Source organism: Erpetoichthys calabaricus, chromosome 4 (assembly GCF_900747795.2).
Source record: "Erpetoichthys calabaricus chromosome 4, fErpCal1.3, whole genome shotgun sequence".
NCBI lineage: Eukaryota > Metazoa > Chordata > Cladistia > Polypteriformes > Polypteridae > Erpetoichthys > Erpetoichthys calabaricus.
The window spans coordinates 265,958,948-265,986,034 of record NC_041397.2 but is presented as its reverse complement, the minus strand read 5'-3'; the positions used below and the strand labels follow the sequence as shown (position 1 = coordinate 265,986,034).

At 38.2% G+C, this 27,087-nt stretch overlaps 1 protein-coding gene across 1 annotated transcript in view; it reads right to left on the bottom strand.

Moving 5' to 3' along the window:
- Positions 1 to 27,087, bottom strand: part of man1a2 (mannosidase, alpha, class 1A, member 2) — a 527,240-nt gene that overhangs the window by 370,808 nt on the left and 129,345 nt on the right. Inside the window, exon 3 of the mRNA XM_028800742.2 lies at positions 24,877 to 25,132. Coding sequence (XP_028656575.1) covers positions 24,877 to 25,132 — 256 coding nt within the window. The remainder of the gene's footprint in view (positions 1 to 24,876; positions 25,133 to 27,087) is intronic.

Here is a 27,087-nt window from a genome sequence, read left to right as displayed (position 1 = left end):
GCATGCAACAAAATTAGACAGGTGCATAAATTTGGGCAACCCAACAGAGATATTACATCAATACTTTGTTGCGCCTCCTTTTGCAAATGTAACAGCCTCTAGACGCCTTCTATAGCCTTTGATGAGTGTCTGGATTCTTGATGGAGGTATTTTTGACCATTCTTCCATACAAAATCTCTCCAGTTCAGTTAAATTTGATGGCTGCCAAGCATGGACAGCCTGCTTCAAATCATCCCATAGATTTTTGAGGATATTCAAGTCAGGGGACTGTGATGGCCATTCCAGAATATTGTTCTTCTCCCTCTGCACTGTGTTTTGGGTTAAAGTCTTGTTGGAATATCCAACCCCTGAGTAAATTCAACTTTGTGACTGATGCTTGAACATTATCCTGAAAAATTTGTTGATATTGGGTTGAATTCATCTGACCCTTGACTTTAACAAGGGCCCCAGTCCCTGAACTAGACACACAGCCCCATAGCATGATGGAACCTCCACCAAATTTGACAGTAGGTAGCATGTGTTTTTCTTGGAATGCGGTGTTCTTCTTCCGCCATTCAAAATGTTTTTTGTTATGACAAAATAACTAAATTTTTGTCTCGTCAGTCCAAAGTACTTTGTTCCAAAATGAATCTGGCTTGTCTAAATGAGCCTTTGCATACAACAAGCAACTCTATTTGTGGCATGAGGGCAGAAAGGGCTTCTTTCTCATCACCCTGCCATACAGATGTTTTTTGTGCAAATTGTGCTGAATTGTAGAACGATGTACAGATACACCATCTGCAGCAAGATGTTCCTGCAGGTGTTTGGAGGTGATCTGTTGGTTGTCTGTAACCATTCTCACAATCCTGTGCATATGCCGCTCCTGTATTTTTCTTGGCCTGCCAGACCCGCTGGGTTTAACAGCAACTGTGACTGTGGCCTTCCATTTCCTGATTACATTCCTTACAGTTGAAACTGACAGTTTAAACCTCTGAGATAGCTTTATACAGCCTTCCCCTAAACCACAATACTGGGAAATCTTTGTTCAGATCTTTTGAGAGTTGCTTTGAGGATCCCATGCTGTCACTCTTCAGAGGAGAGTCAAAGGGAAGCACAACTTGCAATTGACCACCTTAAATACCTTTTTTCATGATTGGACACATCTGTACTCAGATGTTCCTAGGAAATGAAAGACATACTACTGAAGAAACATAAAAAGTCTAGAAACATAAGAATTAATAAATAAGTATAAAAAAATTATGTGAATATAATAAATTATAATACTTGTATGGCTTTGCCTTACAAGTAAGAACTTTACTCACTTCATAAAAATATCTAGATATATATAGGGAATCCATTCCCGGGCTTCCGATTACCGGGAGCCCGGGATTCCCGGACATTTTTCATTCGCGGGAATGAAACTGCTGTAATTCACGGGAAAATGGGAATGGCCAAGCTTGCATATATAGCGTGTAAAAGTGTAAAAATCGATCAAGAAATAACAGAGTTATAGTTGAAAATAATTAAGGTGGCGCCATTGCTGCAGCTTGCACTTCATCAGACAACAGCTTTGAACAGCAACTTGAAATTGCAATGCGTCAGTCTGTTGCATCCGCATTATCTGTGCCAAGAAACTTGCCATCACAGAATGATGACAAGAAACTGGATGCATCAGTAAAAGCTGAAATGGCGGTGTTTCAGAGCAACAGCAAGCACGGGTGTTGTTTAGAACAAGTCTATCAGTATCTGATGACTGTGCTGCCTACTTCAGTGGAGGCAGAGCATGCTTTCTTAGCGGCTGGCGTACTCTGCATGAAGGTGCGCTCCAGCCTGGATGACTGCACGCTGGACACGTTGTGCTTTCTACGCTCTTATTACTGCAACTAACTCTAGATACATGTACTTATATGACAGCAAGAACTGCTTGTAGATAAGGTTAGTCTTTTATTTGTGTCAACATATTGCAGCAGTTTTATTAAAAATAAGTGTCGGTCATGCTAAAACCATTCACATGTGAGATGCCCATGCACTGTGTCATCCCCGGGCGACAGGGATTCCCGGGAATGGATAAACCCGTCCGGGAATGGATTCCCTAGATATATATCGTATATAGTCGTTCAGCAACAATATCAGGATAGGATTTTTTTTTTATCTATATCAACCTCCCCTGTTCTGAAGTAGACCACTCTTAGTACAGAATGTATTTAGACTAGGGTTTAATCTGATTTATTCTCCTAATATGTAATTAAAGGTTCATGTTCACCGCATTATTTTATAATCATCATTTTGAAAGAAGAGGTGCAGTGTGGGAATGCTTCCATTGTCAGCTTTGAACTACTTGGTAGAGTCTTTATAATGTATAATAGAGGAAAACGAAGGAAATAATGATTGGTAGGATAATGACAAGGCTTGTGTGGAGTCAAGGAAATCACCTGCCAAAGTGCATATATACAGCACATGTCATAAAAATAATTATAATAATAAAAATAATAATAATACATTTTACTTATATAAGGCCTTTTATACAAAATGAAGCAGCCAAAGGAACTCTGCTATTGAGATAAAGCTAGCACAAATCAACATCTTTGAAAAAATTAGCTTAGTGTCAATTTTCAGAATTGCTGACTGGTTGCTAAATTTGTCAGTTAGCAAAACACTGGATTCAAAAGCTCAGTTTTTACAGACATAGATGTGACATTCTAAAAACACCTTCTGTCATTTCTAAATCATCACCATTTTCCAATGACAGGCTACGGGTTTAGTCCACTACCTTACTGATGGTAATGTAGTTAGACATCCAGTTAACACTTTAGTTTCTTAAACACTACTGAATTCAGGTAGAGTTATCCATCCATTTTCCAACCCGTTGAATCCTAACTACAGGGTCACGGGGGTCCGCTGGAGCCAAACCCAGCCAACACAGGGCGCAAGGCAGGAACCAATCCCGGGCAGGGCTCCAACCCACCGCAGGACATACACATGCACACCCACACACCAAGCACACACTTAGAGTTATCAAAAACAAAATTCACATCAAAGGTGTAATAATAAATAAAGCTGAAAAAACAATTTGCAAATGACAACAGGCACAAAAACGTTATTTACAGTGTAAATTCTTCCCAATGTTCCTTGTATAAGCAAACAAAAAAACAAACATAACTGAATACAGTTGGGGGTCAGGGTTTTGTCTGATTTTGCCAGCTACCTTCCATACATTCTAGACAATTTTGTCCTAATCAATTGCAGTTACAAAATCTACTGAGAATATGAAAAATAAAGCAAGGCCCAAATAACTTAATCAGCTGATGCTATTATAAATCTGTAAACATTGAACAGGGCTAAAGTGTCTTGTTATAGGTGTGCATAATATATCTGACTTTATTGACAGATCCACAATTTGGAGGTCTGTGTCTTTACTATCAAATTGAGAGAACTGCTTAAGTTTGACATGGATGGGTTTAATTTATCTGTGTAAGGAATTACTTTCAGAGTAGATTTCATTGACCCACCTGTCTTCTTGCACTTCCTTCTTATTAAGTTGAAGCAGAAATTTGGAATGGAAAACCATAAGTATAGGAGATAGCTCTATAGCTATCACATATTTTATTTTCTTGGGAGAGTAAGTGAATGTAGCAGAGAGGATATAACCATGATGGGCAATACAGTTCATTTTACTGATTTGATTCTTTTAAAGTACAGTAATCCCTCGCTATATCGCGCTTCGCCTTTCGCGGCTTCACTCCATCGCGGATTTTATATGTAAGCATATTTAAATATATATCGTGGATTTTTCACTGCTTCGCGGGTTTCTGAGGACAATGGGTCTTTTAATTTCTGGTACATGCTTCCTCAGTTGGTTTGCCCAGTTGATTTCATACAAGGGACGCTATTGGCAGATGGCTGAGAAGCTACCCAACTTACTTTTCTTTCTCTCTCTCTTGCGCTGACTATCTGTGATCCTGACGTAGGGGGTGTGAGCAGGGGGGCTGTTCGCACACCTAGACGATACGGACGCTCGTCTAAAAATGCTGAAAGATTATCTTCACGTTGCTACCTTCTGTTTGCAGCTTTTAAGTATGCTGCACAGTGCTTCGCATACTTAAAATCTCAAAGGGCACGTATTAATTTTTTTATCTGTCTCTCTCTCTCTCTCTCTCTCTCTCTCTCTCTGCTCCTGACGGAGGGGGTGTGAGCTGCCGCCTTCAACAGCTTTGTGCCGCGGTGCTTCGCATACTTAAAAGCAAACAGCCCTATTGATTTGTTTGCTCCTTTGAAGAGGAAGATATGTTTGCATTCTTTTAATTGTGAGACAGAACTGTCATCTCTGTCTTGTCATGGAGCACAGTTTAAACTTTTGAAAAAGAGACAAATGTTTGTTTGCAGTGTTTGAATAACGTTCCTGTCTCTCTACAACCTCCTGTGTTTCTGCGCAAATCTGTGACCCAAGCATGACAATATAAAAATAACCATATAAACATATGGTTTCTACTTCGCGGATTTTCTTATTTCGCGGGTGGCTCTGGAACGCAACCCCTGCAATGGAGGAGGGATTACTGTAAACGTTTTTCAATTGATACTTTTCACCAAAATGGTTGGTTCCTGACCCCCTTGAAAAAATGTAGACAATATATTGTTAATATAACAAATATTTTTTTTTATAAATTACACATCCTGTATACATCACACATCAAAAGGCAACCCATTCCAACAACTCTTTTGTCTTGCTGATAATCGAATGAACGAGAATCTTGTGAGAGAATCATGGAACTCATTCAGTAGTGATGATATAGTTCAAACTCAAAGGAATCAACAAACAGTACCTGTTGTGTGTAGTCAACGAGACATAAAAAGTCAGGGCTAGGATGCATACAAACAATATAAAACAACAAGTAATTGTTTGAAATAAGAGTAATAATTTTTCATAAGGTTTTATGTGGTTGAAGATTAATTTGATGAATGCACAAAGGGACATAAAATGCATTCATGTTTACTGCTTTGTTTGCATATTGAAGTCTAACTAAAATGAACTGTTCAAAAAAAATTAATGAAAATACATTTAAAATAACCACGCTCAGAGAATCAAGAATCTTGATCATAGGCTTTAAACATTACCTGCAAAACAAAAAATGCTGAATACATAAATATTCTAGTATCCTACCCAACTGAACCAATTTGATTTGTATGACTCACTGAAAAGAGTTGCTCAAAAGGAACAATGCATTCTCAGATCACCCATCACTCGCTCATAGGCAGCAGGCACTGTTGTGTACTTTAATGTGACAATTCACTGGACACAGGAGTTTTAAGTGAAGTGGATGACTTCATTCATTTAGTCATGTTTCTGTGACTTCTTAGTATACATTAAATGCAAAATGCTCAAAATACTTCCCAGACCAATTGCTATGTTGACAGAATCACTTAGGGATAAAGGGAATTCATTTTGCTGGGTTTTCACAGTTTTGTTCAAAATAATTTTTTTCAAACTATGGCTCCTTTAACCTCTATGTTTTATTCATTCTGAGTGGTCTCTAAGCTCTAATTTAAACCCAACTGCTCTAACCCCTACACAGTGCACCATGAGTCATTACACATGTAAGAAGCCTGTACACTATGGCAGTTGGGAATATAAAAAGTATGAAAAATGACCAGGTAGCAAACATGTCATTCAGCCTTCAGTTCTTAAATATTCAAACCTTTCAGGGTTCAGGTTGATATTCAAAACAGATTATTTGTGTATAATCCGCACACAAAGCAAGATGACAACATAAATATACCTTCTGCCGTACCCTATTCATCTTTGTCCAGTACTTTCCTTTGGCCTGGCTGCTATTTTAGATTTGTGGTCTAGAAATGCACTGCAAAAATATATATTTCTGCTTGTTTTATATTTTCATTGATGTTTGCAAGAAGAAATTCAGCAAAAGGCAGAAACTATGAAAAGGGTTAGAATATGCAAGCTCCACAAAGACAGTCCCTAAACTAGGATTAGATTCTAGAATTTTGGAGGTGTGAGACAGTAGCGCTAATCACCATGCCTTCTGCATTTAAAATTACAAGACACAGTCATCATATTTTTTGTATATTATGAAACCATAGATTTATTTACTGCACCAAATAATGCAAAGCAACAAGAAATACTTGATGTGTTAAAGTCAGAGAACTGGCAGATTAAGCAACAAAAACTTTATAATGTCCAAATGTAAAATGTTCAGTTGCTCTGCTCCCCGGCTCCGAAACTCACTATCATCTGAGCTTAGAAATATTGAATCATTTTCCCTTTTCAAATCTAAACTTAAAACTCATTTGTTTAAGGCTGCTTTTTCTCTTTGATTACACTTGCTCTGTCTGATTTTAACTTTTGTATTTTACTTTTGTTTATAATCTGTGTTTTGTCTATTGTTCGGTGTCCTTGAGTGTTTAGAAAGGCACCTACAAATAAATAAAATGTATTATTATTATTAAAAGATTACGCTGTTGCAACTGAATCACTTAAAACGATTCCACCTCTAGTGTGTTTCATTGGAGGTTACTTGCTTTCTCAGAATACTTTCTGAAAAAAAATTTCTAGAAACTGCACATAGTTTGAAATAAAGAAACTACTCTCCATCGATCTGGCTGCACACCATCTGTTTCACAGACACAGATTTCCACTGGCAAGGTGAGTGGTGTATGCATGTGCTTTTTTGTGATCAAATTTTTATTTGAGAAGAGGTCAATGGTATAACAAACATATCCAATTGAATACAAATTAACAATCATGTAATTAATTAGTAAAGCAAGAGTGAGAGAGACGTATATGCATGTATTAAAGAAGCTTGCGATGTAGCAGGGTTTGTGTAGCACCTGTAGGACAATGTACATTGAGAAGACCAGTACCTCAAAATCTCATTATATTTCCAGAGTTAAACTGGGTCAGCAGGAAAGACGGACTTTAAAAGAGAATTAAATATCATTTTAAAGATAATTTATCTGTGACACATCTGAAATAATTAAGGAGAAAAATACCCCAAGAGTAAACAATTTTGACCAATAAAATACATGGGCAGGAGCAAAAAAAATTACCCCAAAATTATTGGCCATGTTAGTAACATGTATTACTGTCACATTAAAAAGTCAGGTTTGCCATTCTCATTCCATCTAATATAAAGTTGTTTTTTTTTTTTAACTACATCTTCCTCCTCTCCCCTTATAAACCGATTAAGTGTTCTCGCTTGTGAAATAGTCTGCGTCATTGTACATCAGGCAATTAAACAAGTCTATCTACTAACCACTGAAACAAGTGGTTACATTGACTCAAAAAACAAATGCATGTTGGTAAAATTTGTACTGAAATGTACTCTCACAGTGCTGCTGGTTGTTCTGTGATAAGGCAGAACAAGAATAACAAAAATATGTTGCTTTCAAGAATCTACTTACTAGGCATCACAAGTCTATATACAGTGAATGATATTTATTCTGGCTAATGATAATTTTTAATGGGTTAATTCAGGGAGCTAAAAAGCTGACAAATGTTAGCTAAAATTTATAAACCAGGTTTGAAACTAATCTCAGAGTGACCACCTATGGTCCACAGGTGTCCAATTAAATGGTCTGTAAGTCGTCATATTGGAGCATCCATCCATCCATTTTCCAACCCGCTGAGTCCGAACACAGGGTCACGGGGGTCTGCTGGAGCCAATCCCAGCCAACACAGGGCGCAAGGCAGGAACCAATCCTGGGCAGGGTGCCAACCCACCGCAGGACACACACAAACACACCCACACACCAAGCACACACTAGGGCCAATTTAGAATCGCCAATCCACCTAACCTGCATGTCTTTGGACTGTGAGAGGAAACCGGAGCGCCCGGAGGAAACCCACGCAGACACGGGGAGAACATGCAAACTCCACGCAGGGAGGACCCGGGAAGCGAACCCAGGTCCCCAGGTCTCCCAACTGCGAGGCAGCAGCACTACCCACTGCGCCACCGTGCCGCCCCATATTGGCGCAACAACTTTTAAATTGCTCAGACAGCTTAGTCCTTTATACAGGTGTTATTTACATGAGCCAGGCTGCTTCCCAAAATACAAACTACAAAATGACTATGAAGAATGGGTCTAATACTACCACCATGAAGCTCACCACCCAAATGTCTTGCCACTGAAGCTGTAGTGTTTCATTAACTTCGCCATGTGTGATCACATGGAGAAAATTCACAATAAACCAGCAGAATTAATGAACAAGAGCAAGTGTATGGAGTCCCTTAAGTGACATGGGTGAAATAAAATTAGATGTGGTAAAAAATGTGACAGGAGAAAAAATAATTAGTTGGGAGAAAAAAAAATGGGAGTGGGGGATGTATTGAAGTCTCTTGTAATAAAACTTCTGGATTAATAAGGGTAGCTTGAAGTTTGAAGATATTACAAAAAGATATACAATTAACAATGAGATACTAATTACAAAGTAACTAGCAATTAACCACCTAACTGGTTGTCAGTTTTAATCCTGGACATCCTCCATCATCCAAACCAACTTCTGCTTTAAACTTGACTCCTCTCTTAATTAAGAAAGCTTTTATTTCCTAGTATCTAAGTATTTTTGCATCAATTTACAAAATACAAAACTGAGTTGTTGAATGTAATTCTTGGAGCAAACATTACGGAAAATAGTTGAATTAACAGGGAATCAACACAGAGTTATTTGTATAGCATTCTAAATTTAATACAAATGTAATGCAGAATAAAAAAAGAAAAAGGACAAGATAATTAACATATTAGATCAATTAGAGGTCAAATTAATTACTTAGCTGGAAAAAACTGTGGAACTATAGTGGGCCCCAAGAAAAAACTAGAGAAAAATTACATTTAATTTAAATGTAATTTAATTTAAATTACAACTATGCTCATTATGAAGTATCTGGTTTAAAAAAAATAAATGTAAAGAAATGAAAGAATGAAAAAATGAAAAACTAAAATAACTAATCTGCCTCAGTGCACAAATCATTTCGATGACACTCTCAGAAAGGTGACATATACAATATAATAATATTTTGAAATGGCAGAATGAACAAAAGCTTGACAACATTTATTTATATAGCACATTTTCATACACAAAATGTAGGTAAGGTCAGATGGCTAGAAGGACAGGAAACAAAAACTCCAGTTAGGCTGGAGAAAAAAAAAAACAAAATCTGCAGGGGTTCCAAAGCCAAAACACTGCCCGGCCCCCTCTGGGCAAAATACTAACAAATCATTAAATGAAATAATGACTTTCATTGTTTGTCTTTGAATTAACTAATCAGGCTGCAACCACTTTGGCCTTCCAGGATTTAGCATTGAGGAACAGTTTACTACAGTAAGTTTTATTTCAGTTCTGTATTTTGCTGCATTGCTCTTATTCACTTGTTGTGATCACCCCGTTTCTTTCTTTTACTCAAAAGAAGAACACAGGAACATGCAGCCTCAACAAAAAAACTAACCGAGGCAGGATTTTAACATGCTGCCCAAGATGCTATGAAGAGAACAGATGCATTTCTGTACAACACTTGAAACAAGTTTTATGCATGGTGCCCTACACAAGTACAGAAGAACTGTAATAAAATGCTACTTCTATTAAATACTCAGGTAATGATGATTTATGCATAAGACAAATGTAAAAAAAATTACATTTTTATTACTTGTTATTTCTGCACATATACAGGTATGTTTTATCATGTTAGATGAATACCACTTTCACAAATTAAGTAAATTCAAATTATGTATACTTAGTATTTGGCTGCTTACATCTTTTGCATGTCATAACTATGTCAATCAGCAGCACAACACAATTCCTATATGTAACATATTGCTACATTATGAGAACATGCAGGTTAGGTTTTACATTTAAAAATCGAACAGTAAGCCAATATCAACATTTAATCCAGTGACATTGGGAACTCAAACTTGCCTTCTTAACAAATACACCATACTGCCTTATACTCAACCTAGAATGGGGGTGTTTGTGTGTGTGTATGCTGAATCATGTTAAAGGCCAGCTAGTAAAAACAGAAGATAAAATTGATATAAATCGGTGGTAAAGTTTTCCACTACAGCAATTCATTATCAGTGTATTGCATAGTAAGGCAAGCCTCTGAATTTAAAGTGATACCATTTTAAAAACTGTTCACTCTTCAGGTGTTTAAGAAAATTAAATTATCCCTGTCATAGGGTACTGTCAGTAAGAGGAATATATTATATACTGTATAGTACTATACCCTGTTCAGAGAAGCATTTTATATAGTGGCCCACCTCCTCATATCTCAATTTTAGTCCCATGTAATCTATATTCTGTCTCCTATTTTAGCAGTTAAATAAAAGAATTCAGGACCTGGGTTTTATTTTCATTTCCAAAGTAGTCAGAATGGCCTAGTGGCTAAGGCAGAGGGTCATCTATAAAAATACTTCTGACTCAGTGTGTAATATTAAGTAAGTCAGTATTCCTGCATTTGATCCATCCAAAGAATAACTAAATATATACAGTAAGTATTTTTATAGCTCTATACTGGGAATCAGTTTAAATTAACAACAAAAGGTAACCAGTTGAAGGCATCCACATCAAATTCTAAAAAGAAAAAAAAAAACTCACCCACACAGGCTGTAGTACCTCTTGAAATTGATTCACCACCAGCCTTTTTCACCAAAGGACTGTAAAGAACCACTAACATGCTATCTGTTGGTTGTATAGTTTGTAAAATGTTGATGAGAACCACTTCCTCCCCAAACTAATTGCCAGAATCTGACATTCCAAGAGCTGGGAATTGATTAAAAAACTTAACTAATTGCATCTAACATTATCTACTGAAAAAATCCACCTTGGATCCTGAAGTTCTCTCTAACTATAGGCCCATCTCCAATCTTCCATTTCTCTCTAAAGTTCTGGAAAAAATAGTTGCAGCACAACTTCATGATCATCTCAAACTGAATAACCTGTTTGAAAAGTTTCAGTCTGGTTTTCGCCCTGGCCATAGCACCGAAACAGCCCTGGTCAGGGTCACCAATGATCTTCTGATGACGGCAGATACTGGTTCTCCTTCACTACTTATCCTCCTTGACCCGACAGCTGCTTTTGACACAATAGACCATAACATCCTTCTTCACCGCCTGCAATACACTATTGGACTCTCAGGAAATGTTCTAAATTGGTTTACATCATACCTGACTGGCAGAACTGAGCATGTCGCCCTTGGCAGTGCAAAGTCCTACACCCACAACGTCACCTGTGGTGTTCCACAGGGCTCAGTGCTGGGCCCTATCCTTTTTACCATCTACATGCTCCCCCTTGGAATTGTCATTGGCAGACATGGTTTATCTTTTCATTGCTATGCTGATGACACTCCGCTTTATCTCAGGACTACTCCCACCTCCTCTACTGCTCCTCTGCCAACATCTACATTGACCACCTGCCTGGAGGAGATAGAGGCATGGATGAGGCTCAATTTTCTTCAGTTGAATAGATCCAAAACAGAAGCCATCTTAGTTGGTACATCACATCATCTCTGCTCTTCTACCATCACCAGTATTACTTTCTCTGGCCAAAATATTCCTCTTTCCACATCTGTTACTAATTTGGGTGTTAGGATGGACTCCCAACTTACTTTTGACACCCACATCAAATATCTCTGTAAGTCATCTTTTTACCATCTCAAGAACATCGCCAAACTCCGTCCATTACTCACCCTGGCAGATGCAGAGAAGCTCGTCCATGCCTTTGTCTCTTCCAGGCTGGATTACTGTAATGCGCTCCTCATCGGGATTCCTGGCAAGAGTATTCAAAGATTCGAGTATAGTCAGAACAGCGCTGCCAGGATCCTGATGAGGGTGCGAAAGCATGATCACATTACCCCCATTCTGAAAACCCTTCACTGGCTCCCTGTTTCATCCAGAATAGAGTATAAGGTCTCCCTTCTTACCTATCAGTGCATTTATGGACATGCCCCTCTTTATTTACAGGAACTCCTTACCCCTCATACCTCCTTACGCTCCCTCCGCTCTGTACACACTAAAACCCTTCAAGTCCCCAGAACTAAGCTCAGCAGCATGGGTGACAGGGCGTTTTCATCTGTGGCGCCGAGGCTGTGGAATGCCCTCCCTGATTACCTGAGAGCCCCACAGTCGACTTAGGCCTTTAAGCGAAACCTAAAAACTCATCTTTTTTTAGAAAGACATTTTGTTAAATTAGTTTATAGATACCTCTGTTTTTATTTTCTATTTTTACTCTGTAGCACTTTGGGATTGCTAAAATATAAAGTGCAATATAAATAAAATTTATTATTATTATAAAATATGACTTGAGCAAGTACTACCTGAATTTCAATACCCTCCTAAAGGGTAAGCTGAAAAGAAGGAAATAAGCAAATGAGGCTAATGTATTATAAGAAATTACAAAAATAACAACAAAAAAGATTGTGTTAATTCTAAAATTGGCACAGTAAATAAAACACAGATGTGTCACTTTGTAAAACTAAATGATCGAAACGACTTTAGATTTTAAATGCATTGCTAAAGACTGATTTAATTGAAAGTATAAGCATCTCCTAAATCGGCATACATTAAAATTGTGTTAAAACTGCACTATACCATCCTAAATTGTTCATCATCATCATCATCATCAACAATTTGATAATTATACTCTACACAAGTGGTTTTCAAATGGTGCACTGCATAAATAATAGTGTAGTGCCCAGGGTCCTGACCTGAAAGAGACATACTCCTCAGGTGGTCAAGACGTATCTGAGAAGGACAGGACTACCTGGAGTAGCCAACGTAAAAGCAACTCCACAACTCTCGCCGTTTTGCAGACACAGCATTTAGAGTGCACTGTAGCCGCCAGGAGACGTGTCAGGGGCCAGATGCCAGGGTGTGTGTTCGCCAGTGACTGTCGCAGAGCTGAGAGACTGTGGGCATATGAATGCTCACGAAGTTCTGTGTCTGTGAGTGCCAAGCTCCAAACCGATTTTTTTGGCCGCGTCTCTGGTAGTCAAGATTCTTCAGACAGTTTAACACCTGTATGGCATTCAATGTTTCTGTATTTGGTAGAATGGTGAGAGGATTTGCTTCCGGCATGCAAAAAGTTCTCCATAGCAGCTATCTCGTTTAAAAACTGACACTGTGCATTACTTGGGTGGTTATGCTGCATTCTTTGCATAAATACTGCAAACTGGAACATGTGTAGGGATAATCATTATTCTATTTCGTAGAATTTTGTGATTATAATAGGGTAGTCTGCACTGCAAGCTACCTGACAGACTGGTGAGTCAAATATAGAGGTACTAGGGACATATTTTGCTTATATATATATATATATATATGTCACTCCAATCTGGTGTCATCAATACAGATCTCCCTTCTGTGACACGGGTAAATGCTAGATACTGTATCTTTGTAGAGGCAGATTCATTATTTTTGCATGAAAACTGAAACATGTATCTACAAGAGATCTAAAATAAATAATGCAAGAATAAACATATATATCTATAAAGCAAGGGACTAATCAACATCAATTTACAGAAAATATTCAGAAGCCATTAAGACAGCTAACAGAATGTTAGGTTACACAGCACAATATGTAAGGTACAAGTCAAAGGAGTATGTGCTCAAGCTTTATAGTGCACTGGTTAGACATCACCTGGAGTACTTTGTGCAGTTTTGGTGTCCAGGCTACAAAAAACAAATAGAAGCACTAGAAAAAGTCCACAGAAGAGCAATTACACATATTCTAGGACTACAGAGGCTGAGTTATGAGAAAAGATTAAAAGAGCTGAGCAATTTTCAGTTTAAGCAAAATGAGATTAAGAACTGACACGGTTGAAGTGTTTAAAATATGAAGGAATCAAGACTGTTAATTTAAAATGAGTTCAGTAAGAACATGATCACACAGCTGGAAACTTAAAGGTACATTTTGCACAGACATGAGAAAGTTTTTCCTAATACAGAGAACTATAGACACTTCTGAATATCGGTCACAGTGTGCCACCTGATGTGACTCCACAAATTATAACAACATCTCTAGATCTTGCAACTTTGTTGATCACAGGTGCTTATGCAGCTGAACAGGAAGCCCGATAGTGGAGGACCAGAGGCAGAAGAGCTATCATCCTGGTTTGATTCAGGATGTGATGACTACGGCAACTACTATATGGAATATGTCAGTGTAATGTGCACTAGCTGGCTAACAAAATGGATGAATTGCAGTTGTCTGTACTAAAATTTACTTTTTTTATCTGCCCTGTGCTTTACTGAAATGTGGCTGGATGACTCTATTCCCAACTATCCAAAGACACTGCACTCACCCGACTTCATGCTGTACCAAGCGGACCGCATTAACGAACTTTCTAACAAAATGAAGGGTGGAGGAGTGTGTTTCTACATCAATCAAGGTTGGTGCAACAATGTGACAGTTCTTTTTAAATCATGCTCCCCTGACACAGAACTGCTTATAATAAACTGTAAGCTGTTTTATTTATCATGAGAGTTCTCATCAGTGATTCTAGCCCGTGTTTACATTTGCCCTCGCACTAATGCTCACGGAGTACAGTGGCGACTTGCTGATGTAATTATTGAGATTGAAAAAGACAACCCAGAATCATAAATCATTATTTCAGGTGATTTTAACAATGTCAATTTTAACCTTTCCTTCCTAAATATCAGCAACAAATAAAATGCCCTACCAGAGATGGACATATTCTAGATTACTTCTATACAGCTATTAAGGATGCTTGTCAAGCCTTTTCCCGTGCCCCCTTGGTAATTTAGACCATTCCATGATTCACCTTATTCCTGCTTACAAACAAAAAAAATGTAGAGCCAGTCAAAAGAACAGTTCAAAAGTGGACAAGCAGGGCAATAGAGGAGCTTCAGGACTGCTTTGCCTGTACAGACTGGAGTACCTTCAAAACTGCCAACTCCAGCATATATGAATACACTGATGCTATAACTTCATATATTAGTTTTTGTGAAGATGTTTCATTCCAAAAACAAAACAATTGTGAACTGTAGCAATGATAAAACTTGGTTCACTCCAGAGCTCAGACAACTGCGCCAGGACAAAGAGTCAGCTTTCAGATGTGGCAATCATGAGAAATATAGGAAAGTCAAGTATATCTTTCAGAAAGGGATCAAAGCTGCAAAAAGGAAATCCTCAGATAAGCTGCAGGAACAATTTTCTACAAATGACAGCATATCAGTTTGAACAGGCCTTAAACAGATCACTAATTACAAGAAACAAACAGTTCTGCTGATCCCAGTCTAACTAATCAGTTAAAGCAGTTTTATGGCTGCTTTGAAAGACAATGGGGCATAAATCTTCCTAATGGTCTCACTGTTAATACCCTACACTCCTCTTCTCATCAGTTTCCCCCTCCTGTCATCACTGCAAAAGACATCTTCAGTTTATTCAAAAAGCAAAATATTTAAAAAGCTGCAGGGTTTTTTTAAAATTTTATTTCCACTTCCAAACTCAGGCTTTGTGCAGACCAATTGTCTACAGTATTTGCAGACATTTTCAATCAATCTCTGCATCAGTGCATTGTCCATGCTTACTTCAAGACCTCCACCATCATTCCAGTAGCAAAAAAAATCAAAGGTGACAGGCCTGAATGACTACAGACCAGTAGCTTTAACCTCTGTGGTAATAAACATCTTTGAACGCCTTATTCTGAATTACTTAAAGAATGCTACAAAAGAATTACTGGACCCATTTCAGCTTGCATACAGAGCCAGTCAGTCTTTGGATGATGCAGTGAATGTAGGTCTAAGCTTTATTCACCATGGACTTGATAAGTCAGGGACATACACGAGAATCTTGTTTGTGGACTTTAGGTCTGCTTTCAATGCAATCATCCCAGAGTTCCTAGATATGAAAATTACCAGTTCAACCTTCCCAGTTCAAGCTTCCATTGGATCACAGACTTGTTTACATACTGGAAACAGTATATGCGGTTGGGCACACATGTCTGACCCATTAACCCTTAGTACTAGTGCGCCGCAGGAACATATTCTTTTCCCATTACTCTTTACACAAATGACAGTTCCTCTGGCGATTCATCTGTCAAACATCTTAAATTTGCAGATGACATAATACTAATAGGCCTCATTTCAAATAATGATGAGTCAGTCCATTTACAGAAAAGGGGTGGAAAATCTCACATTGTGGTGCAGCCATAATAATTTGGACCTTAACATTCAAAAAACTCAGGAAATAATAAAAGATTTCAGGAAACAGGCACATGCTTTCCTATCATTTGCCATAAATGGCTCAGCCGTTGGGATGACAGAATCATTTAAGTTTGTACTATGCTGTCACAAAAACTTAAGTGGGACTAAAACATCACATGCATTATTAAGGAAACCCATCAGAGAATTATCTTTCTGCATAAGATGAGTATACAGATTGGAGGTGCAGCGGTTAACGGACTGGTGTAAAGCCAACAACCTGTCTCTGAATGTATGATTGTTGACTTTAGAAAGACTAAGAGTGACCATCTGCCACTGAACATTGACAGCTCAACTGTGGAGGTCATCAATAGTACCAAATTTCTGGGTGTCCACCTGGCAGAGAACCTCACCTGGTCCCACAACACCAGCTCTTTAGCCAAGAAAGTCCAGCAGCGGCTCTAATTCCTGCATAGGCTGAGGAAAGCCCATCTTCCACCAGCTATTCTAACAACACTAGGGGGCTCCGCCCCCTGCTCGCTTCGCTCGCCAACCCCTGGCGTTGGGACATGAGAAAGAGTCAGATGTATGAATTAGATATAGAATAGTGTGCAGCTTTGGATGATGCCCATAGAAATAACAAATAGAGTGTTTGTCATATATTAATGTTTTATTGGAATATTTCTTTGTATACAACATTAGCAGTAAAGATGGTGTCTTGTCCTTGAATGAGTCTTCCTTGGCATGGATTATTTATAATTTTAACTTTAACGTCAGATGAACGGCGAACACGTGAGAAGGCAACATAAAGTTGTCCATGTCCAAAAACGGGTTCAGAGAGGTAGATGCCAACCTTGTCCATGGTTTGTCCTTGTGATTTGTTGATGGTCATGGCAAATGCAGGTTTAATGGGGAACTGTCGGCGTTTCAATGTAAAAGGTAATTCTAGCTCAGAACTTGTAAGGTCAATTCTAGGAATGAGAACAGTATTGTTAGCATGTGATCCTGTAAGAACTGTCGCTTGAATAACATTGCGTGTCATGGTGTTGACGACTAACCGTGTGACATTGGATAAACCCTGTTTTGTGTTAAGGTTTCTTAATAGCATGATTATTGTTCCGTTTTTAAGGGCAAGGTCGTGTTGTGGTAATCCGGCAGGGTTAATAGTGTTCAAATATTCTAAGGGGAAATTTATATGTTCATTGTCGTCATCAGAGTCAACTTTGTCTGAGCTTAGAAAGACCTGTGTCTCTCCAGGAAGTAATGAAATGACTTGGTTATTAATGTGATTAACATTAATATTTTTTGGACATAATATAGTGCGTTGTGTTAACAGGGGTATTTGGTCTAATGTGATTGCTGTTCCAAATATCTGTTTTACTAAGTCGTCTGAGATAAAGGATTGTGGAATGGAAATAATATCTGGGTGAAGTCCATCTGTATTTGTGAGTGTATCATTTCCCAGTTGTATTAGCCAACTGTTATATTCTGGATCTGGACATCGCATGTTTTGTACCAACTGTATTGTTTTAAAGCAATGCCAATTGTCTGCGTATTTTAAGGTGGACTGAACAATAGCTGAGTGCATGGCATGTGGAACAATAGCTAAGCATTGTCTAAAATCTCCTCCTAATAAAAGAACTTTTCCTCCAAAGGGAATATTATTATTCATCAACGTTTGTAGAAGTTTATCAATGGTGTTGAGTAAGTGACTGGATGCCATTGTACATTCATCAATAATTATCAGTTTTGCAAGACGGATGTCTCGGGCATTGCTACTGTGAATGTTCATAGTGGATACTGATGTCTCTGTGATTGGGACCGGTATTTTGAATATTGAGTGACATGTACGACCATTTATTAACAGATTTGCTGCCACTCCGGAGGATCGCAGTCACTGTTAATATGTTTCCTTTTCTGCAGTTGAACGGTTAATAGTGCTTTATTGTAAGGAGATCCACCAATGCTGACACCTATGCTGTCTAGTGTGAAGGTGTTGACGTTCACTTTAGAATATGTGGCTTTGGGTGTCACTTCTTATGGATGTGTGTTTGTTGGGGGGGGTTTGGTGGTGAGGATTGTTGTTGCGCGAGCGTCTTCTTTCTTTTTGTGTTCCTGTGTCTTGTTTGAATCCCCCTCTTTGTGTGTGTCCCGTCCGTTGCTTGTAGGGTCTGTGGGGTGGGCTTCGCTCGCCAACCCCTGGTGTTGGGAATGACAAAGAGCGTGATGTATGAATGAGATATAGAATAGTGTGACGGTGTAGATGATGCAAATAGAAATCAAACAATAAAGTGTGTGGCACAGTGTAAAGGTTTATTTGAAAATTTCTTTGTACACGCCGTTTAAGTGTAAAAGGTAATTCCAGCTCAGAACTTGTAAGGTCATTTAAGATGGTTATTGTTGTGATCAGAGTCAAGTTTGTCAGAGCTTAGAAAGAGTTGTGTCTCTCCAGGAAGTAATGGAATGACTTGGGTATTTATGTTTTCCACATTAATATTTTTTGGACATAATATAGTGCGTTGTGTTAAAAGGGGCATTTGGTCTAATGAGATTGCTGTTCCAAATGTCTCTGTAACTAAGTCGTCGCAGATAAAGGCTTGAGGAATTGTAATAATATGTGGCTGAAGTCCATCTGTATTGGTGAGTGTACCATCTCTCAGTTGTAATAAGCAATTGTTATGATCTGGTTCTGGACATCGTATCTTTTTTACTAACTATCTTTTGAAAGTAATGCCAATTGTCTGCGTATTTTAAGGTGCACTGAACAATAGCTGAGTGCATGGCATCTGGAAGAATAGCTAATCACTGTCTAAAATCTCCTCCTCATAAAAGTACCTTTCCTCCAAATCGAATATTATTATTCATAAACGTTTGTAGAAGTTTATGAATGGTGTTGAGTAAGTGACTTCATGCCATTGAACATTCATCAATAAACAACATTTTTTCAAGACGGATGTCACGTGCAGTGCCACCGTTAATGTTCATAGTGGATACCGATTTGTAGGATCTCATGCAGTTGATAAAGATTTAACTTTCAGGTACATCGTCAGTTATAAGCTTCTGTAGATATTCAGTATATGAATGTAAAGAAGGCAGTCTAATTTGACCCTTTTGACAACAACGTGTAAATGTATAACTTGTATTGCCAGTTGTTTCTTCAGGGAAGTGAACTGAATGACAATGATTGCAAATGACATTCATTAATCCGAATGAATTTTCCTGGTGTATGTTTTGCTTGTGCCGTTTGAGAGGCGTGTTGTTGCATGTGTAGTATTTGGGACGTGTTGTTTTGGAGCTGTAATCGATTTGCCTGTGCTGTGTGAGAAGCCCGTTGTAGCCTTTGCTGCCATTAACGTATGTCTGAGACGGGAGGTGTTTCGTTTTGAATCCGTGCCTGTTGCGATGCAACACTTTGATTGATAGATTGCGTAATGTGGATCTAGGATGTAGATTTGTGCATATTTGCGTTGTTGATTTGTTTCAGGGTGCACTGTTCCAATGCGATGCAGTATTTGTGCACATATGGGAAAGCAGTATGGTCCATTGCCTTTTGGTGGCCTGATATTTACTAAAAGCAAATGAACTATTGTAGGATCTAACGCAGTTCATAAAGTTTTTACTTTTAGGTACATCGTTAGTTAGAAGCTTTAGTTGAGCTTTGCGTTTTTGGAGTCGAGACATTTTTTCTTATGGATGTGTGGGGGGGATCGTTGTTGCGCGAGCGTTTTGTTTCTTTTTGTGTTCCTGTGTCTTGTTTGAATCCCCCTCTTTGTGTGTGTCCCGTCCCTTGCTTGTAGGGTCTGTGGGGTGGTTTTGTGTTCTTTTTTTTGGTCTTCCATGGGCTTGTTGAATCCCCCTCTTGGTGTGTGTCCCGTCCCGTCCCGTGCCTGTAGGGTGGGGAGGGGGGGGGGGGGTGTATGGTCGTGCCTTGCTATTGTGCGCTCGTCTGTCCTTTTTTTTTTGGTGTGTTTAGTTTCGTGTGCAATGTGTTTCGTGCTTTCCCCTCGTTTGACTACTCTTTTATGTGCCTTTTCCTTATTTTGGTGCTTGTTGAGCCTCATTTTTGTGAGTCCTTTCTGTATGTGCTCACTCCTGTTTTCTGTGCTCTTGTCGGACTCTTTTTGCGCCTGCGTCTCTCGCGGCCCCTCATCCGCCTCTCTCCCCCTCTTTGTGTGTCCCGTCCCTTGCTTGTAGGGTCTGTGGTGTGGTTTTGTGTTCTTTTTTTTGGTCTTCCATGGGCTTGTTGAATCCCCCTCTTGGTGTGTGTCCCGTCCCGTCCCGTCCCGTGCCTGTAGGGTGGCGGGGGTATGGTCGTGCCTTGCTATTGTGCGCTCGTCTGTTCTTTTTTTTTTTGGTGTGTTTAGTTTCGTGTGCAATGTGTTTCGTGCTTTCCCCTCGTTTGAGTACTCTTTAATGTTTTTTTTTCCTTATTTTGGTGCTTGTTGAGCCTCATTTTTGTGACTCCTTTCTGTATGTGCTCACTCCTGTTTTCTGTGCTCTTGTCGGACTCTTTTTGCGCCTGCGTCTCTCGCGGCCCCTCATCCGCCTCTCTCGCCCTCTTTTGTCCGCCTTTCTCGGGTCCTCAGCCGACTCTCGCGGACTGTTTGTTGCGCCGGCGCAGTACGTCTTTTTGCAGCTACGGCCCATGGCCGGATGTGCCTGCGTCCATCATCCGGTTTAGCATTCTCGGTTAGTAATATGGATTCTACAGAGGAACCATAGAGAGCATCCTGAGCAACTGCATCACTGTCTGGTATGGCAATTGTACAGTCAGGGATCGCAAAGCCCTACAACAGATAGTGAAGACAGCTGAGAAGATCATTGGTGTCTCTCTTCCCTCCATCTTGGACATTTACACCACACGCTGCATCCGCAAAGCCAACAGCATTGTGAATGATCCAACACACTCCTCATATTCACTGTTTACACTCCTTCCATTGGGAAAAAGGCACCGAAGCATTTGGGCCCTGACCACCAGAATGTGTAACTTTTTCTTCCCCCAAGCAGTCAGACTCCTGAACACTCATGGACCGGACTGATATCTGATATACACTGCATGTGTTCTGTTCTGCAGTGTTGCACATGGTTGCACAAGTTTGCACATTTGACTCACATGCACCTTGTTACATATTATGTGTCTTTATGTTATGTGTCGTGGATTCTTCATTGTCCTGTGTGTTATGTAGCACCACGGTCCTGGAGGAACGTTGTTTCATTTCACTGAATGCTGTACTACTGTATATGGATGAAATGACAATAAATACTCTTGACTTGACTTGATGAGGAAATTCGATCTCCCTCAAGAAAGATTGGTCCAATTCTACAGAGCCATCATCAAGACCATTCTGGCCTCATCTATAACTGTCTGGTTCGGTGCTGCCTCTGTTCAGGCTAAGGCCAAACTGCAGCACATCATCAAAGCTTGTGAAAGGATCATAGGCTGTAGCTTATCACACATTGAAGCCCTATATGAGTCTGGGGTAAAGAAGAGGGCCACAAAGATCATTGCTGATCCAACTCATCCAGGGCATCACCTGTTCCAAAGACTTCCCTCCCACAAACATCTTTGTGCACTGAAAGCTAAAACAACGTCACCTAAACAGTTTTTTGTCCCATGTGCAGCTATTCTTACTAATCAGGTCTGAGCTCCTACTCAGTGTCTATGTAGTGTATACTTGCACACTGGACTGCCTAGACATTTTAATCCTACTGTTTCTTTATGTTTTTGCTTTGCCCTTGCATGACATCATATTTTATCACTTTATATTTTATCTTCTTACATTTATCTTTTGTATTCTGTTTTCTGTGTATGTTGCACCAATATTATCAAGACAAATTCCTAGTACACATTAGTGTACCTAGCCAATAAAGTGAATTCTGATCTTCTGATTTAGTAAGTTACCAAGCAGTATGGTAGACAGTAATACTTTATGGACCTACAAAACTAGATTTTATTTTGGAGGAGTAAAGTGGATAAGACTGGCAAGTTTTGTTAGGCTGAAAGGACTGTTCTCATCTAAATTTTTTTAATGCAATGATTTTCATATGTCTGTGCTTGTTAGAAATGTTCTTTAACCACAATGTGCTAACCACAACGGAAAATGTCTGTAATATACAAGTTTTCTCTTTCTTTTAATGACTTTGCAATTGTAAGAGTGTATTCGGTGTTGTTCACATGCACTTCATAATAAGGGATACTGGTGTAGTGAAATTTTTAAAATCCCATGAAAACACTTAGTAATCTGTTTGCACCGTCATTTTGTCAATTTTACTGTTGTTTTAATGTTTTAAACACTTTTTAAAAACATGGCACTGTTTATAATGAGTTCAGTGCTGTAACATAGTATTTGTTCTGCCATGGAAAACATGCTGCAGCAAATTTAAAGATTTTTTTTGTATTCTTACAGGCAAAAAACATGCTTTCAAAAAACTATTGAGAGGAACGCATATTGTGGATACTGATATTTTTGAAATCCATTAATGAAACTCTTCAATTTTCTGTTGTTTTTTTTTCAGTCCCAAAGAAAGCAGCATCTTGCTCCCAAAAAAAGAGTGGGTCAGCTTCCTACTCCAAACAGAATGGGTGTACCTTCTGCTTTTTGTTGTGGGTCACACCTTACACAACAGGATGCTCTGCAGCAGAGAAAATGATTTTACTCTGGTGTAGGCAATGCAGAAAGAGCAGGGAGTTAGTACTGACACTGGGTTATGGAGGAAGGACTTTATATTTTTCAATTGGATCCTTGGGTGCATAAAGGCCCAATGTTTTTGTTGCAGGTTTGTCAATAAATAGAATAAGATGATGTTTCAGGTGTTTTGATATACCAACAACAGTGGCAATTGGTAATACTTTATCTGATAGAAAGCTGAATACCCTACACACTAACAAGCACACTCTCTCAGAACCAGACGGAAGTGTATCCTTTGCTTTGCTAAAGAGAATTTCTTAGCAGTTATAGGTTTGATTTTCAGCGTAGGCCTGAGGCTGAAGTGCAAGTTTCATATTGAATGCCAAAGAAAAAGAGCCAATTTCAGTCTGTCCATCAATATGTATTAACAACAGCCTCAGTTGTTTTGGAGAGTAAAAGTATATTGGGGAAGGAAAGAAAGGTATTCATCAAACAGAGGACAACAAAGTTTCTTAATACTTCAGAACAAACAACAGTTTCATAATTATCAAGGACAAATGCAAACTGTACCATTTGAGTTCCTTCACTCGCAGCTAACATTTCGTTTGCACCCATTTGTTAACTGATCACTGGTAAAGCAAAAAAAAAAAACCAACTAAAGACTCAGAATGAAGTCAAGTAAAATGGAGTGCATTGGCTGAATTGATTGCAGTGTACTAAAAGCTGTGACTGAAATAAGTATCTTACTTAAGTTTGCAAAGCTTAAAATTTGTAACTTCTTAGAACACTGTAAGACAGTCAAGCAGGATATACAGTAAAACTGTATATTATATGAATGGCAAGAATTAGATTCCAGCTAAGAAAATGCTTGTGGGAGAAAACAAAACAAGAAAACAGGTAACCTTAGGAAAGTTCAACTACTGGGATTTAAAACAAATAACATACATAAATAAGATTTTAAATTCTGAGAAAACTAAGTATGCATCCAGTAAAACAGAAAATATTCTGTGAACAAACCATTAAACAATGGCATGTTTAAACAGTAGGTCATCTTGTAACTTTCAGGGTTTACATTAAATGCCAAAAAGGAAGCTGTAAGGTAGCCACTTCTTAACCAATGCATGGCTTTCTCTAAAAATGATAAATAAGCAATATCTCGAGAAAGGTGCCTTTGACAGCACAGCTGCATTAAAAGTAATATGACAGATATTATAATCCTGAAGTCACAGACACACCATTTTTTATATTTTTGTGCTGGAGCTGTAATATTGTTTGTTCCATTTTAAATCTGTATCCTCCAATTATTCATAAAATATAGAACCAGACAACTTTTTTATACTTCTTAGGTAGATGTTATACTTATAGGTAACATTTACCGGTCTACAGTTTACACGTACAGCAGAATTATGAAAGCAAAGGACTTTAAGATTTTATATATACGTGCCAATGAAAAATAAGGCAAGTAATGCCTCTGGGCTTTAAACAAAATAGCTTCCACTGAATACTGACAGTCAGATACCCAATTAAATAATTTAAAAATTCTTTTACGACATTATAAATTAGTCTAATTAATAACTGCCACATAATTCTTTCAAGAAACACAAGGAAAAGACAATACTGTGAATGCTCCTTTTACAAGCATATTATAAGAGTAATATATGCACATTCCCAACGTGAAGGATGCAGCTGATTCAGTACGACAATGTGTAAAAGATTAGTAAGCAGAGACATCTACTAGTAGAACCCAAGCGGCAAATTTAAAATATAATCAGAAACACAAAGCTCACAATTAAGAGGTTTAAAAAGCAAAAGATATATTCATAAAGGACTCTAGAAAGCTTGTTTCATGATGCAGAAAAATACTTGAAAGAAGTAATTGAGTAATGCTGTTAAAAAGCCTTGTTTCTATGAAATATTCTACCTTTATATAAATGTTGCACAAATAAAGGACATATTATTTGCCTTGTATCATCTAATGGTTTCTAGTGTACATCATCTCACTAGTCTTACTTTTTCATATTTATATTTTTATATTAAAAATCACATCCAGCATGAAAAAAAACACTATAGCGTTTTACTTTGTCTGTTTTAAAACTATTACCTCTCTGATTTTGTCCCGTTTTTCTTTGATGTCAGGATCTCCAGGGTCGCCATCATGAATGCCGACAAGTTTAGGCATTGGTACTGGTGGTAATTGCTTACTGTCCTTTTTCTTCAGATCTTGGGCAACTTTGTTCTTTTCTGTCTGAATCTCTGCTCTTAGCTCCTCACGGGACTTTTTCAGCTTCTCCTTTGCTTCCTCCAGTGCTCTTTCGTGATCTGCTCGAATTTTGCTTCTCAAGCTTTCCTCCTCCTCCCTGCAGAGACAGCATTAAATCAGTATCCTTGCACAAAATGTAAAGCCAGATTATATATAAAATACATCCCACACATTTATCTTTATTAAATTATTTTGCTTCTATGCTAAATGGCTAGTTCAATTAAATTTATGTTATAATACTAAACAACATGCAGCAGTATAAAAACACTTTTAAATATAAGATATGCTTTTCTTTAAAGTTGAAAAGTCTCCCCATTGATTCTTTTATGCTTGCGGAGACAATTCTGATACACATTTATCAGCCTCAAATTCTAAAATGGCAATCAATTATATAAAAAGTAAAATGAAACCATTAAAAATGTTCCACATGTAACCTCTGTACTTCACCATTCATATTACATTCCAAAACCTGTCTATGTATTTTTTCATCTGTGCACATGTTTTATTTACTGAAAGATTCTGGTTGCACTTTGTTGAAATTACAAGAATACTAAAACTGAAACGCTGCATGTAATACTTCTTTGTTTTGCAAACAGTGATTTACAAGTGGCAGTCAATGAATATCTTGGACAAATAGTATGTTATGATTTAAACTGTACTCATTATGGTGAAAATATAATGTTGAAACACATTCTATTAACTTTGTGTAAACATTTTTTTCAATATTTACTATTTCTGCATCTTTCAAATACAAATAAAAGAAAATAATATTTTGCTATGAACCTAATAAGACCCTTCATAATTTTCACCATGCTATATAGTGTCAGTCAAAAGTTTTCAAACACCTAATTTTTTCATTTTTAACAGAAATGCACACAGCTAAATGTCTTAAGGTTTCATGAAATCAAAGCACAAATAAACAATGTCAAATAAAAGAAATAAGTCAAGGAATCATTAAGTGCACAAATGTTCATTCAAATTTTTGATTAATGAAAGTAGCCACCTTTTGCTGATATAACAGCCAAACTGTGGTTAACACTTTTGATTTAGAATGCTAGTCACTCTGTACAAGTCACCAACTCTGCCTCCAGCAAAAGAACCCAAGAACATCACACTTCCCCCTCCATGTTTGATAGTTGGTGTCACACAATGAGGAACCATCCTTTCACCAACTCCATGGCGTACAAACACCCTGTGTGATGAACCGAAGATTTCAAATTTTGATTCATTGGTCAATAAGACTTTCTTCCAGTCTGCAGTAGTCCACAGCTGGTATTTCAAGCCTTATTTTGTCCTTTAAGGAATGGCTGTCTTACTTGCACTTGCCCTGTCAAACCTGTAGCACAAAGTCTCCTCTTCATAATAGAATCTGAGACTTGTTTTTTTTGACCAGTGCTGCTGCTGTGCTGTGAGGCGCCTATCACACTAGCTGGTGACCCTCAAAAACTTGTCTTCTGACTGGGTTGTGACTTTGGGTCTGCCAGATCACTTCCCATCAGAGTTTCTTCCAGTTTCTAATTGTCTGTGGATTGTGCAGGACACCACTGAACTCACTGACACTTTGATTGTTTTTTGCAATTTCTCCAAATGAAAGGCCTACACTTCTAAGGCTAACAGTGCTTTGTCGTATTTAATTTGTTAATTGCTGTCTTCCTGCCATTATCACTGGAATTTACCACTTTCTACAGCGTAATATTTTCCAAGTAGTACTTCAGTGGTTGTAGTAACACAGTTTGTTCCAACTCTGCTTTAAGACAGACAGCTGGTTTTTTTTTAAGTAATCAACAAAAGTTGGGACACCTGTGCAAACTGTTTGCTTCAACTTGCAAGGCTTAATCTACTTTAATTACGGCAGAACATCTGTAGGTTGTAACCTATTAGTTCCCTGAAGAAGGCCCATTTCTAATATTTTGAAATTTCCTTTATTTCAGTTTTTGCTAAACTAAACCTTAAATTTAAACCTCTGGCAGCTCACTGCTTACCTTTTCACCATTTCAGATCATTAATTGCATTTCAACTGATTAAGTTTGAAGAAAAAGTGGAAAAACTGAG